Raw genomic sequence first — 16,028 nt, 5'->3', positions numbered from 1 at the left:
CCGTAGTGCGAGACGAAGTGTCTGCAAACAGGAACGGATGGTCTTTTATAAGACAGCACATATCGTTCGGGGCAGCGTCATCCAAATATTTTGGGTGGGATTTTAAATTTTCTGAGTTTCTGAGTCGGGAGCAACCCTCAGCACAAACGAAAACTAAGCCATCACTTTCTGGATTATACTGAGACAAAGACACTGGTACCACTACGGGCAGGGACGACGGCACAGCAGGGGATGAAGAGGAGTTTACACCGACACTGTAAACAAAATAAGACTTCATCAGGTTGACGTGACACAAACAACGTTTTCTCCTATGGTCTGGGGTACCTATAACATAATCTCTGTCACTCAGTTTCTCTTGGACATTGTAGGGCCCACAGAACTTTGCAAGGAGAGAAGATCCAGGACTGGGTAGGAGAGTCAACACTTGGTCACCTACTTGAAAACTTCTCTGAACGGATCTCTTCTCAAATTTTCTTTTCATTTTTTCTTTTTCATTTTCTTCTGAGATACGGAAACAGAACACGTGCAATTTTGTATGCTTTATTCCCTTTAAAGCCGGTCGGGCTCTGTTTTGTGTAACTATTTTAAAATCCCGGTAGAACTTCAACCACGTAAGCTAGCGCAATAATATTTTTTGCTTATGAAATCAGAGAAGTTATACTTACATCTTGTGCCATCAGCTTGTCCTAAGTCACAGTTTCCTTCCACATATAGCTTTGCAAAAATTGTATAAAAACCACTTGCAGCAACAAAAACATAAACATGCTTTGCCAAGCTGTTCGTTACATTTCCTACATTGGAATAGACGTCAGCGCGAACTATCGCATGTCAGCCATGACCTGCCCAAAACCGGAAGTGACGTAATTTTCGCAGAAATGTGTTTTTTTACCTTCAGGGCTTTATAGGCCTATACTGGTGTTTTTAAAAGTTATGATCTGATTATAATATTTATTTTCGTTTTTCATGCAGTATATAAAAATTGGTGTATTTCAAAAATAAAACTATGAAGACACTCAAAATAAATTTCCTGTGGTGGGAAACTATTATGTGCAACTTTTTTGCATTTACAGTTTTGAGGGATAAGCCTCTTAAATTTCTCTAAGAAGAAATATATGTTAAAAAAACAAAAACGACTTTCAATTTTTTGTAGTGTATTGCACTTTTTTGCAATTTATGTAATTACTATTCACTTAATGCATACATATTATTAAAAATTCTATAATGGTATGGTTGCATTGATGTATAGCAACTTGAAATGCTCCCAAAAATGGCACTGTAGCATGTAAAAATATAATATAAGCTCTGGCGGACTTGGTTCTATGGTAGGTCTTAAAGGGTTAAAGAACATACGTAATCTAACACGTTTTGATTTGGGATAACTGTCTGAGGGATATCTCTTTGAGCAGCCACAAATGACCACGCACTGTGTCCAAACACCAGCTCTGCGGGACTGAAAATCGTCGACCCCTGCGCACTCTCTGTCACTGCTAGAAGGAGAAGTGGCAGACCCTCATCCCACTCTCTTCTTGACTTGAGGCAGAACTTCCCCATCATGGCTTTTAATGTTTGGTGGAAACCATCAAACGCACCCTGTGATTTGGGATGATACGCAGTGGATTTTTGATGCGTTACGCCAAGAAATTTCAAGACCTGAGCAAATATTTTGGACATAAAATTTGATTCTTGGTCCGTTTGAACAGATTTTGGCAAACCGAAAGTGGAGAAACAGTTTACTAGCGCTCTGACAACAGCTTTGACAGAATAGCCTTGGGGAAGCGTGTGGCGGTGCACAAAATATACTGATGTCCTAACTTTGTTTTGGGAAGTGGACCTACACAATCAGTGAGTATGTGCTCAAATGTGCTCAAATGGTTCCCCTAAAGCTGCGATTGGATGTAATGAAGCAGGTGGAATAACTTGGTTTGGTTTACCACTAACCTGACAAATGTGACAGGAGTGGCAGTAAGTTTTTCTAATTCCTAAATGTCCGGAGAAACTGTCATGTGCAACACTGAGTACCTGGGGTCGGAACTTTTGCGATACAAAAATCTGTTGAAAAACATTCCAGTCAAGATCATTAAATGAGGGAGGGTGCCATTTACGCATTAACATGTCATTTTCAATGCTGTAAACTCAGGGATTTTGATCGCTGGAATTCGCAGCAAGTAGACATTTGGCCAGAGTTGGATCATTTTGTTCCGCAAGGACAAAATCTGCTTTGTTTACCTCAAAAGTCAGGTCAGGTGTAGCAGGTAGCAGGCTATCAGACACACATTTTTCTGTTTTTTCCACTGACGGTTCAGCTTTCTCAGGATCATCTTCACAGCATAGAAAAGAGTCAGACAAGTCAACATCACCGTATTTGCGCTTGTGCGCACGTGTGACAACACAGGCAAGCAAGACCTGAATGGCAGCAGGAGTGGTGATGAGCAATCAGCCACCATTAGCTCTCCAATCAGGAAGGACCTGTAGATTCTTAAAGACATAGCACAGAAGAAAACTCTAGCCAGCCAGGGCCGCAACACTGATAAAGGACCACAGCAAATCTTTTTTTTTTTTTTTTTTTTTTAACCTTAACATTGACATTTTTCTCCATGAAATAACACTGCAAAGTGCATTGGGATATAATAAGATGATAATATTAACCCTTTAAGACCTACCATAGAACCAAGTCCGCCAGAGCTTATATTATATTTTTACATGCTGTGGAGCCATTTTTGGGAGCATTTCAAGTTGCTATACATCAATACAACCATTATAGCCCAGATATTAATAATATGTATTCATTAAGTGCATAGTAATTACATAAATTACAAAAAAGTGCAATAAACTACAAAAAAATTGAAAATCGTTTTTGTTTTTTTAACATATATTTCTAGTTAGAGAAATTTAAGAGGCTTATCCCTCAAAACTGTAAATACAAAAAAGTTGCACAAACTAGTTTCCCACCACAGGAAATTTATTTTGAGTGTCTTCATAGTTTTATTTTTGAAATACACCAATTTTTATACACTGCAGTAAAAACGAAAATAAATATTATACTGCAAATTTGCAAAAAAGCAGCATATGTATCAAAATAAACTATTTCCAGCAGTGCAATATGAGTCCTCAGCATCCCAGAAACGACACAGAAAGTCATAAAGTCAAAGATAACGTTTAAAAAGAGCAGTATAGGCCCTGAGGCCCTGATCGCAAAAAAGACTACATTTCCGCGAAAATGACGTCACTTCCGGTTTCGGGCAGGTAATGGCGGAAATGCAAAAGTTCGCGCTGACGTCTATTCCAACGTAGGAAGTGTTACGAACAGCTGATCGGATCGGTAAAGCGTGTTTCTGGAATATTATGTTTTTGTTCCTGCAAGCGCTTTTTATGCAGTTTTTGCAAAGCTTTATGTGGAAGGAAACCGTGACCTAGAACAAGCTGATGGCATAAGATGTAAGTACAACTCCTTCGGTTTCATATGCAAAAAAATTTTTTGCGCCAGCTTAGGTGGTTGCAGAGCTACCGGGATTTTAAAATAGTTACGCAAGACAACAATTCTGATGGCTATAGATCCAAACGGGACACAAAAAAAAAAAAAAAAAAAAAAAAAGAATAAATGTTTAACATCTTTCTTCTCTTCTTTTAGTTAAAATTCTCCTTGAAAAGCTCATTATTAAAGGAACCTACAATCAGATTTTTTTATACTTATAGTTACCCTTGAATAAAAGCAATAAGTATTAAAAAAAAAAAATAAATAAATAAATAGTTACGCAAAACAGAGCGTTCCCGCTCCGATCGGCTCTAAAGGGTTAATACTGTTAATAATAATAATAATAATGATAATAAATTGCATTTATATAGCGCTTTTCGAGACCCTCAAAGCTGTTGATAATTTTGTAGTTCACCATCTGGATACTGAACACCACAGATGTAGATGTATTGTAGGCAGATTCAAGGTGTCATCATGTGTTTTTTGTTTTTTTAGGTGTATTCTTAGTTTTCTCCTCAGAAAATATTCAGCTGCTCCTCGAAGATGCTCTTTCTTGCTACTGGTATTGTAAAAACACAAAGGCCAAATATTTTAATAAAACTCTTCAACAAAAAAAATATGAATCTGACTTTTTTTTTTCTTTTTGCAATGTACAGAGCATATCTATAAAGGTCAGTACAAGAACACACTTTGGTACAGAACCATCACTGACCTGTTAGTTGGACTAGTGGAGTCCAATAAATGAATAAACAAATAAGTGTATAAACTGACACAATAGGTTTGTTACAGCACAGTAGTGCTTGTTTTAATCAGGATGATCATCAAACAGTAGAAGAAGAAATCTTTGGCTTGTATTTATGTGCAAAATGGTTCTAATTTCTTCATGATGTCTCCACAGAGCTGATCAGGAGAGTCTTCATCATGCCCAGCAGCATCAAACCAATCTGGACTCGGTGTTTAAGGTTTGTACATGTACACTTACCTCTTTTTTTTAAATTGTTTTCATTTTGCTCAGTCCAATAGTCATCATAACTTAATGGCAAAATAACAAACATACTCCAACAGTGAATTAGTTTCACTTTATTATTATGTATAAAGCACTTTTCAAAACAAAGTTTTGGTAACATAACATGATCCGCAAATAAGGTGCAAGTACACTGCACAGCCACGTGATTATCAGCGGTTACCATGCCTAGCTAGCTGCATCAGAGCCGTTTTCTGTCAACAACCTCCATTTTAGACCCACCTACAGACACGTGACTGGACAGACGTCACATGCAGTAAATTTGGGCCAACGTGGGTTTTGGCCTTGCAACGTCTGATTGGTTGAAGTGACGTGAACGTGGCATCATTCCTGTGATCCTATTGGCTCAAACGATTAAAAAGAGGTGTCAATCACGCAAATTGACCAAAAGAAACCAAGGTTACAGCCCCTCAGAGTTTAAAGGACCAGAGGCCAATTAAACGCTCCATGCACACAGCAGAAAAGGGCCATTACCATGTAAATGTGTGGTTATTTCTTCAAAAATATATTTTAAAAAAGAGCATGTTTAGGCCTGTTAATAAAATGTATTAATTTTTGCTCTTCAATACCTAAAAAAATCAACTGGCATGGTGTCCAATTGTGTGCCAAAATTAGACATTTTTGTACAACGTCTGGATATTCATGTATTGACAGTGCTGTAATTTTTCACTGTTTCACTTTACAAACATACATCTTTGCACAGATGATGTTTATATGTTGGTTACTGAATTTCTGTAATGAAATGTGAACTGAGGCATATTTTTAAAAGGGTTATATGCTATTTTTTCTTTTTAAATTAGGCGAGGATAAAATCAACTTACTTTTTCTGTGTTCCAGTCTCAGTAACTTTGACACAGTAATGTCTGCTTCAATATTTACACCTCTGATGAAATTTCACAAGTGTTAGCTTTATTTTGATACCAAGATTCTAAGGACAGAGTTTGTAATTGCAGAGAAATAATCAATTAAATTTGGGCATTGCATTTTCGAGCAGGAAGCTCAGAAACCCCTTTGGGGTGAGGTTAAAAACAAAAATCAGTACTATAGATTACTTAATTTAATTTATGTTATTATTTTATTCTTTTTTGTCAACTAAGTCACTCTATGACACGACCGGCGCCCCAGAAAGTACAGGGTACTTACGATGTACTTATTTATCACATTTTTTTCAGAAATGTAAATTTCTGAAAATGTCCTTACATCAATAAGAACCAAAATGACACACTTATCCAAAAAAATCATCCTTATCTTATAACAATGACATTTTGGAATTATATTTTTTTCTCTGACAGAAGTTTTATTTTAATTAGTTACCTGCATATCTTTTAACGCTGTATTTCTGTTAAATTGAAAACACACAAAAAAACAAATCTGTAAAAAAGTAGTTTTTACTATGAAGATCTTATTTTTTTATAAATTCAGATTGTGTCATTATTTTCCAGATGCTGGAGGACAGCATTATCACTTTTGTGAAGAACGAGCTAAAGAAGATGCAGAATGATCTGCATCCAGATTATTCAGAGTGTCAGAGGGATGAAGAGGAGGTGTTGGACAGTGAGGAAGAGAAGCAGAGAAGGAGCAGCAGAGAGGCATTTCTGAAACTCGCAGTTAACTTCCTGAGAATAATGAAACAGGAGGAGCTGGCTGACTGTCTGCAGAGCAGTGAGAGGATTTCTCTTCATAAATTCAGTCTTTACAGGAATGAAATTGTCACATTTTCTATAATCATAACGCTCATGTTTCTGGTGCTTTCCTGTAGAAAATCCTGATCCTCTTTGTGAGAATACTTTTAAATGTAACCTGAAGAAGAAGTTCCAGTGTGTCTCTGAGGGGATTGCTAAACCAGGAAACCAAACCACTCTAAATGAGATCTACACAGAGCTCTGCATCACAGAGGGAGGGACCGGAGAGGTCAACACTGAACATGAGGTCAGACAAATTGAAATGTTCTCCTGGAAACCAAACAGACCAGAAACAACAATCAGGTGTGAAGACATCTTTAAAGCTTCGACTGGAAGAGACAAACCAATCAGAACAGTTCTGACCAAAGGAGTGGCTGGCATCGGGAAAACATTCCTGACACAAAAGTTCACTTTGGACTGGGCTGAAGACAAGACCAACCAGGACATCCAGTTCATGTTTCCATTCCCATTCAGAGAGCTGAATTCACTGAAGGATAAAAAGTTCAGCTTAGTGGGACTTATTCATCACTTCTTCACTGAAATCAAAGAAGCAGGAATCTGTAACTTTAAAAAGTTCAAAGTTCTCTTCATCTTTGATGGTCTGGATGAGTGTCGACTTCCTCTGAACTTCCACATCACTGAGATCCTCACTGATGTTACAGAGTCCACATCAGTGGATGTGCTGCTGACAAACCTCATCAGGGGAAAGTTGCTTCCTTCTGCTCACATCTGGATAACCACACGACCTGCAGCAGCCAATCAGATCCCTGCTGACTATATAGACATGGTTACAGAGATCAGAGGGTTCACTGACCCACAGAAGGAAGAGTACTTCAGGAAGAGACTCAGAGACAAGGAAGAGGTCAACACCATAATCTCTCACATCAAGACATCACGAAGCCTCCACATCATGTGTCACATCCCAATCTTCTGCTGGATCACTGCTACAGTTCTAGAGAGCGTGTTAAAAACCAAACAGCCTGGAGGAAAGCTGCCCAAGACACTGACTGAGATGTGCATTCACTTCCTGGTGGTTCAAACCAAAGTGAAGAACATCAAGTATGATGGAGGAGCTGAGACAGATCCTCTCTGGAGTCCAGAGAGCAGGAAGATGATTGAAGCACTGGGGAAACTGGCATTTGAGCAGCTGCAGAAAGGAAACCTGATCTTCTATGAATCAGACCTGACAGAGTGTGGCATTAATGTCAGAGAGGCCTCAGTGTACTCAGGAGTGTTCACACAGATCTTTAAAGAGGAGAGAGGGCTGTACCAAGAGAAGGTTTACTGTTTTGTCCATCTGAGCATTCAGGAGTTTTTAGCTGCTCTTCATGTCCATCTGACATTCGCCAAATCTGGTATCAACCTGCTGGAGGAAGAAGAAACAGCCTCAGTGCAGACTGGAGAATCTTCAGTAAGACAGTTCTACCAGAGTGCTGTGGACAAGGCCTTACGAAGTCCAAATGGACATCTGGACATGTTTCTCCGGTTCCTCCTTGGTCTTTCACTGCAGACCAATCAGAATCTCTTACAAGGCCTGCACACACAAACAGGAAACAGCTCACAGATAAATCAGGAAGCAGCTCAGTATGTTAAAAAAAAGATGAATGGCGCTCTCTCTCCTGAGAAAAGCATCAATCTGTTCCACTGTCTGAATGAATTGAATGATGACTCTGTAGTGAAGGAGGTCCAGCATCAACTGAGTTTAGGACAACTGTCTAAAGTTGATCTCTCTACTGCTCAGTGGTCAGCTCTGGTCTTCATCTTACTGTCATCAGAAACAGGTGTGGATGAGTTTGACTTGAGGAAATATTCAGCTTCAGAAGCGGCTCTTCTGCAGCTGCCGCCAGTGGTCAAAGCCTGTAAGAAAGCCCAGTAAGTATCCAGTTTAATCCTGGCAAGAGATTGCTTTAAAGTATTTATTTCAAAAGTTTGGAAAGTTCACTGCTATTCATGTCTTTCTAGGTTAAGCGGCTGTAACCTCACAGAGAGAAGCTGTGAAGCTCTTTCCTCAATTCTAAGTTCTCAGTCCTCCAGACTGAGAGAGCTGGACATGAGTAACAACTACCTCCAGGACTCAGGAGTGAAGCTGCTTTGTGTTGGACTTGGGAATCCACACTGTGTGCTGGAAACTCTCAGGTTAGCTGACTCTTTGTTTCAGGAGATTTGGATATTTCACAACAACTGTCATTATTTTATAGATTTAAGATGTTCTTTCTGTTCTGGTGTAAGCTCTGAAAGAGCACAGTAGAAGAGAAAGACACACACACACACACACACACAAACATAACTTTATTTATGTCTGTCCATCATAGTATAAAATAAAATGTAATAATATTTTTTCCATGTTTTTAAACAGAGTCCTTAAAAGCCTTTTTACTCTACTTTAACTGAAATCAGAATCTGTTCATTTGACTGCATGTGCATCATCAAATGCAGAGCAGTTCCTTACATTGTTGTATGTGTTTTAAGGTTGTCAGGCTGTCAGATCACAGGAACAGGCTTCACCTCTCTGGCCACAGCTGTGCGCTCCAATCCCTCCTTTTTGAAAGAGCTGGACTTGAGCTATAATCATCCAGGAGACTCAGGAATGAAGCTTTTGTCTGATCAACAGCAGGATCCACATGTGAAACTGGACATACTCTGGTAGGAAAACAGGAAATAAAGCTGAAAATATATTTTTTCTCCAACATTTTGTAAGGAAGAGCAGATATTTACTTGAATTCATTTAAGGGTTTATTGTAACCACTGACCTGATGGCCCGTAATATAGTCTGTATGTCCAGTCAAATGGGCAACTGTGTGGCTGAATGACTCAGAACCAATCACAGTAAAGCTCATCTGTGAGTCAAAATCACAAAATCAATCATCTCTAACATTTTCTTGTCTTGCTGGTCAAAAGTGGTGCTCAAACATATCCCAGCTGTCACAGTCTTTGCCAAGCAGTTGCATACTGTGATATCATTCACAATAAGTGGTAATCTTGTTGATCTGCTTTAGCTCAGTGGGTGAACAGGCGACCATATGCCGTATGGCCGGAGAGCAGTAGGCCTGGGTTCAAGCAGCCTTTTGCTGCATGTCTTTTCCTCTTCCTCTCACCACTTTCCTGTCTATCTACAATATATCTATCCAATTATGGACAAAAAAGTAAAGTAAGTGATAACCTTAACTCTAAGTTTACCTTAACCTTTAATTCAAGAGAGAGGCAAAACTGACTTTTTTCAAATTAGTTTTTGCTCTGTATCAGATCGATTATTTTCTTTGTTTCCAGACTGCCAAGTTTTGAGAAAATAATTGACTAAAAACAAATAAACAAGGCTGGGATCATGATGAGTTAGGCCTCAAACAGTGTTTAAAATCAAATGAAATAGGCACCCACTACCTTATGACTGCATGACCTTGCAACCTCATTAAGGTTGACAATTGAGATTGTGCATTTCAATAAAAGATTGAGGTATTTACCCCAATCACATCCCATCAGGATTCATCATCATTGCCCACGAGCGTTGCTCTCTCTCATTGTGTGTAAAGGTTGGCTGTGTGGCAAGATTAGTTAGACCCAAAATGCAGGACATGAGAAACAAGGTGATTAAAAGGAAGCTTTATTGCTGAGCTTAACAAAATACAAATTAAAGTTGCTCAGGAAATGCAGAAATACACAAGGAGGAATACACAGCTTGAGGGAGAATGTAACAAATAGCTTGGGATGGGACCCTTGATACTGATGTTTGAAACTGTGTCGATCTTATGAAGTTCAGTTGTTTAAAGTGTTGCTCACAACACCAACATCACATAACCATCGTGTTATAGGCCTTCTATGGGGACTATTTTATACAGAAAAGTAGAGACTGGAGACATAAGTTGTGCAGGCTCTTCTTTGTCTCTCTATTACACAGAATTTTATACCATTGTTTTCTGTTCATTTATACACACGTTCCTCTTTCCTTCAGTCATTCCTCTTGTGACAAAAAAAACAACAACATCATATTCAATCAGGTTCACATGTTAAAACCACTTGGTCGCATTGTTTTTTTACAAGTATAGATCTACAAAATAATTCTTATATCAGTCTTCTTATTACCAATAAATCTGTAACTAAATCCTGCTGCTGTCCAGCTTCAACAATATCTCTGTGCAGTAATATTAGCACTACGAATAACCAGCTTATTATAACTGTTACAAACTCTTTATACCTTAGGAGATTAAACACTATATTTGCAAACAATAAACAAACATATTCTGTAGTTGCCCAAAAGTAAATATAAACCAGTCTATTTACATTTAGCAATATAATGAGTAAGAACGAGGTTATTTTGAAATCATCAACTGTAAAACTTCTAGTAACATCAGGTTAAAAGTATGTCTCAGAGCTACATGTGCTACGAAATAAAACATATGTAGTAAGACCCACCACCTCTTTACACTACAAGTGGAATTGTGGCTCCCATTACAACTGTCACGGTTTGCCGGGGGCAAGCCGTGTGGAGTTGTAGAAAAGGACCCAAAAGGCGGCAGCTCTGGTGCAGGTGAATATTTATTTACAACGGTGGGTACAAAACAGCACTGGTGGAAAAACAAGAAACCGGAAACCTAAACTGGGTAAGCTAATAACACAAACCAGAAACGAGGATGCAGGGAGGTCCGGGGAAATACATACGGAGAGACGCAGGGAGACCGAGGGGAAACAACACAGACGAACCAGCAACTACTAAGACAGAAAACACAACTTAAATACACTCAGAGAACACAGGGAGATTACACACAGGTGGGAAACACAGCTGGGAGTGATTAACATGACGAGACTAGGGAGGCAAACTGAAAACACTCACATAAGACGCAGACCTTCACAATAAAACAGGAACTTACACATGAAAGGACACAAACTAAGAAACGCGGACTAGATACAGGAACACACGGGCAGAACAGAGTAAACACTAACCAGAGGAACAACAGAACCAAAATCGTGAAGAGAAAACACAAAACGCTGGGTCAAAAGGACCCAGGATCATGACAACAACTAAAGGGAAAGTTTGCTTTCTCTTGATCTATGAAAACACACTTTGTGGCCTTTAAATCAAGACAGAAAAAGGTTTCTTGCTCTTATATGTGCATCACAGTTAGTTAACTCAAACTACTAACCTGTTTTCATACAGAAAAGTAGAGACAGGAGACAAGAGTTGTGTTCAGTCTGCAGGCTCTTCGTCAACTGAGGTAAGAGCGTTGCAATGGCCTGTCGCACTTACAGCTGCTCGCCTTTTGTGGCGACGCCACGCAATCTTCATAACCTCAACTGAAAAGTGCAATACCGCAATGAACCAAAGGCTTTTACATCAGTAAATGTTTCCAGCAGATTACAACTGTGACCATACACTTGTAGGTGTCACAATAGCCAAGTGAGGTTTTGATGTGTTTAACCCTGACAAGTTCTGACAAGTGTCTTTGTCATAGTTCTTGGTCTGCGATGGGGGGTTTGAGTTTATTTTGGGATTGTTGAGACTTTGCTTTATTAACCTCTTAAGCCCCTTAAGCCTAACTGATATCCTGCCTTTTGCCCCCGTATCAGGGGGCGTTGGGGCTTAAGAGGTTAAGATGATTTAGGTTTGGGTTTTAGTTTTCCTAATGTCTTTGAGTTTATTCATGTGTCCCCCAGTCATGTCTTTGTGTTTCATCTCGCTTTTCTGTTCCCGTTTTCCCCTTCATGTGTTTCTTTCCATGTCTCCTCTGTCTGTCATGTCCATCCATGTGTCTTTTCCTCGGCCATTATGTCTCTTTGCCTGCTCTGTGTCCCTCCCTCTCCCCCTCTCTGTCTCTCGCTCACTCCCTCTCCCTCCAGGCCTCGTCTCCCTTAGTTGTTCCCATGTTTCTCTCCTTGTGTTCAATCCTTTCTACCCAATCTGTCATGTCCATCCCTGTCTGTTTTCTCCCCCGGCCCCTTTGTCAAGCCTTTGTCTCTTGGTCTGTGTCTCAGTGTGTTTCCTGTTTTATTTTGACAATCTCAAGCTCTGTGTTCAGTGTGTGCAGTTCTGCTTCCTCCTGTCAGATGACACCTAATTCGTTCCTCCTGTGTTCCCCATGTTTTTCCACTAGAACAAGTGGGCTGGTTTCCGTTATTGTGCAAATGTACTGTTTATAAGGTTGGTGAAACCTGCAGTCAGCTGAGACTGAAGAAGTCACATGGATGGGTGACAAAACGTTTCTCCCACTGAAAATGCAAAGTCCAGATAAACAGAATCAGAATTTTTTGGGGTTTTTTTTGTTATGTAACCCTTTTGTTTCATTTTCCCTTCATTACCAGATGTATTGCCATACATGCCAATGTTTTACTGTTTTACACAGTGTCATTTTTATTTACATGTCTAAATACTTTCAATTTCCTCAGGTTGTGTTTAGGTAATTTAAGAACCTTGTACAGACCAGTTGGTTTCTTTTTTAAAAAAGTTACTTTGATATATAAAACCATAGAACTGGAAGTGCATTATCGTTTTCATTTTATTATGGAATAAAAGGAAACAAGATTATTTCTCTAGAAAAGATTAATCAGACAATATAAAGGCATGTTTTCACACTAAAAGATAAAATTCTCATTTCAGTGTGGAGCCTCAAGGAGTCCAGTGGATGAGACCAGGTCTAAGGAAATGTGAGTATTTTTAATGTATCAGTTCTATTTACACCATGTTGTACTGTGTTCACATTTTTTTACACTTTAGTTGTAGGGGAGACCGGGGATAGTTGTAACATTTTTCACATTTCTCTCTGTAAATTGGAGATCTTTTAAGGTAGTGGATTCAAAATGTAATGCAAAGTATTTACATGTCTCGGCTATTAAATAGTGCAGCTATTTTCTCTGCAGCACAATTACCCATTGCATGGTATGGTCTCAAACACAAAGAGTGAAATGTTACAATTAACCCCATAGTCTGGGTTAGTTGTAACATATCCTGTGGTGAAATGTAACACAATGAAATAAGGGTACTAACAAAACATTAACATGTAATCTTTGTTTATTCAACACATGAATGCACTTAGAGCCATTTATGTAGCTATGTGTGTGTGTGACAGAATGCAGAAATCTAGCTTTTGAACATATTCCAACCCCCCAAAAAAGACAAATTATGGAATTTTCTGCAACTGAATATTTCATTAATTTTGGTTGGTCTTCCTTGAGTTTGGCCTCATTGGCTCAGTGGGCATTATAACCTACAACTCTTGCACCAATTTTAAACATAACAATGAAGCTGAAAAAATGTAGTTGTTCACCAGCATCGCAATTGAATTACTTTTTATCATGGCTTACCTTGGTGTGGTTTGCAAAGTGCTTCAGAAAGATGAGGAAATCTGTTTCTTGCACCCATCCTGATTTATTTCCACAACCAGTACTTCCTACTGGTCCATCTCTGACACAGTGGTCTGGATAATGTATGTGTGGGAACACAAACAGTGGAGGAATTGTGTTGCCAATGGCATTAACCGCATATACAAATGCGACCAGTGAACCTCTCTCTGCTGATGTCGTTGCCCCAACTTGTTTAATATAAGTTAAAGTAATAGTGTGGTAAGTTGTAACATCTGCATTATTGTTACAACTGACCCAGACTCCTATAGCCATGAACTAGCTAGCATTACAGCCAACGGCTAAAACATTAGCACTAAAGACCTACACAGAATATATCCCCATAGACATACAAATAACATAATTTAAGTTTGATGAGTTTAACTGCAAAGCAGATAATGCTATTAGAAATTGAAATAAAGTAGAGAAAATTACTTTTTGGCATACAAATTACTTTTTTTCGTGTTAAATTGTCTGTGTTTGACAAAATGTGCTGATTTTTCACGTGTGATAGCAGAACTGAGTTGGGCATGCACAGGATGAGTCACATCATTTGAAACTTAGCCCTGATTGGAGAAATTGGAAGTGTTACAACTGACCCACGTTACAACTATCCCCGGTCTCCCCTACCTCTGCCAAATACATTTTATCATGAATTTTACAAAAAAAGTTACATAGCTTCTTACTTACTTACTTACTAACTAAAAACCAATTTCTGATGGTAACACACTCTTAAAAAAATCAAAAACTTTTGCATACCGTATCTTCTTCATAAATTAATATGAAAACCATGCAAATTAAGTTAAAAGTGTTTATTACAGACCATTTGCACTGTGTCTTACTGTCCCCTTTAGATTTCTGTGACCTGACGCTGGATCCAAACACAGCACACAGGAACCTCAAACTGTCTGACAACAACAAGAAGGTGACACACGTGAAAGAAGACCAGCTGTATCCTGATCATGATCATAGGTTTGATCACTGGCCTCAGCTGCTCTGTACCAACAGTCTGACTGGTCGCTGTTACTGGGAGGTCGAGTGGAGAGGAGAAGTTCATATCAGTGTCGCTTGTGTAGGAATTGGACGGAAAGGAGACGGCGATGACAGCAGGTTTGGAAGAACTGATCAGTCCTGGAGTCTCTACTGCAGTAATGATGATGGTTACTTTGGAAATTCCAATTACAGATCAATAGTGATCGCTGTCCCCTCCTCGATTGTCTCTAACAAATTAGCAGTGTATGTGGACTACCCTGCAGGCACTGTGTCCTTTTACAGTGTCCTCCCTGACAGACTGATCCACCTGCACACTTTCAACACCAAATTCACTGAAGCACTATATGCTGGGTTTCAATTAAGGTCACCTGGCTCCACTGTCTCTCTCTGTGACGACTCAGAGTGAACTTACTGCGACAAGACACATTCTCACATTAGTGTGGAGCACCCCAATTTAGTAATACATGTACAATGACAATAAAGAGCTATTCTACTCTTTTGAGCTTCATTTGTTTACCAAAAAGGCTTCTAGATAAATGATGACGTTGTATTTTGTTTAGTTTTTTTTTTTTTTACTTTTATCTACTGAAACTACTTGACCTGTTAAAGGTTAAGTTTATCTTTGGGATGATGAGCGAAATGCAACTCTAGTATGGTGATGCTAGAGCAACCAGGTGTTTTTTGTTTTGTTTTTTAATAATAGGCAGTGAAATCTCAGAGCATTCTCATTCCCAAGACACAACATACCGATGATTTGTCACATAGCATTGATATGTTACGTGTTGTATAAATGCACACTTCATGTCTCAATTTGTATTTTATACTATTTTTTATCGCAAGAATAAAATCTGTGACAGAGTTTCTATTCCTGTGTTTTATCTGTGAACATGCATGCATGCAAACTGATATTTAAAAAAAGAAATGAAAAAAATCAAACTATTCCTTATTTATTTATTTTTTTACAGATGCTTGTTATTATACTTAAAACCTTTAGAGTACATTTTCTAACCTTTAACCAAAAAGTAAAATTATGGAGGACATTTTCACATGATGGCCTTGATTTACCAGCAAAAATATACTTTTAATTTATCTAAATAAAGCAAACCCTCACATATTCATGGAAATGAAAAACTAGAAAACAGCTGTCAGTTTAGAAAAAAAGAGAGAAGCTACTTGTTCCTCTGTGGCCGGAAGAGGTCACTACAGTGGGTGGTTCAACATGTTTGACTTTGCTGAGTTTTACACATGATGCCCTCCCGGACCTAAAATCAAAAACAGTTTCGCGCTAATGGTAAATGGAGTGATTGTTACATAGCGTTTTTCTACTACCCCAAAGTGCTTTAAACAACATGTCCCATTCAACCAAACACTTTCTTCTATGCTTTTATCTAACCCCTAACATGGAAGCATTGGAGAGCAACTTGAGGTTAGTATCTTGCACAAGGATATTTGGCATGCAGACTCGTGTAATCAGGGATCAAACCACCAACCTTCCAGTCAGTACACTGGCTCTACCTCCTGAGTTACAGCC

At 38.8% G+C, this 16,028-nt stretch overlaps 1 protein-coding gene across 1 annotated transcript; it reads left to right on the top strand.

Moving 5' to 3' along the window:
- The first annotated feature begins 6,106 nt into the window (after positions 1-6,106).
- On the top strand, positions 6,107-15,331 carry LOC146579429 (protein NLRC3-like). Its single transcript, XM_085269189.1, has 6 exons — positions 6,107-6,158; positions 6,256-8,050; positions 8,141-8,314; positions 8,648-8,821; positions 12,765-12,811; positions 14,359-15,331. The coding sequence occupies exons 1-6, from the start codon at positions 6,122-6,124 to the stop codon at positions 14,901-14,903; spliced, it is 2,772 nt and encodes a 923-aa protein (XP_085125315.1). The 5' UTR covers positions 6,107-6,121; the 3' UTR covers positions 14,904-15,331.
- Positions 15,332-16,028: the final 697 nt, after the last annotated feature.

The sequence above is a fragment of the Mchenga conophoros genome, linkage group LG3 (assembly GCF_057382185.1).
Source record: "Mchenga conophoros isolate Kocher_MC1m ecotype Shallow Benthic linkage group LG3, M_conophoros_male_GT1.1, whole genome shotgun sequence".
Classification (NCBI taxonomy): Eukaryota; Metazoa; Chordata; class Actinopteri; order Cichliformes; family Cichlidae; genus Mchenga; species Mchenga conophoros.
Note: the sequence above shows the minus strand (reverse complement) of the source record. Positions and strands in the feature narration are given on the sequence as shown.

Excerpts from the sequence above, each read along its gene's own strand:
- LOC146579429 (XM_085269189.1), top strand. The coding sequence starts at position 6,122 with ATGAAACAGGAGGAGCTGGCTGACTGTCTGCAGAGCA. Across the intron at positions 8,315-8,647 it reads TGTGTGCTGGAAACTCTCAG|GTTGTCAGGCTGTCAGATCA; the intron begins GTTAGCTGACTC and ends ATGTGTTTTAAG. Across the intron at positions 8,822-12,764 it reads GTGAAACTGGACATACTCTG|TGTGGAGCCTCAAGGAGTCC; the intron begins GTAGGAAAACAG and ends TTCTCATTTCAG.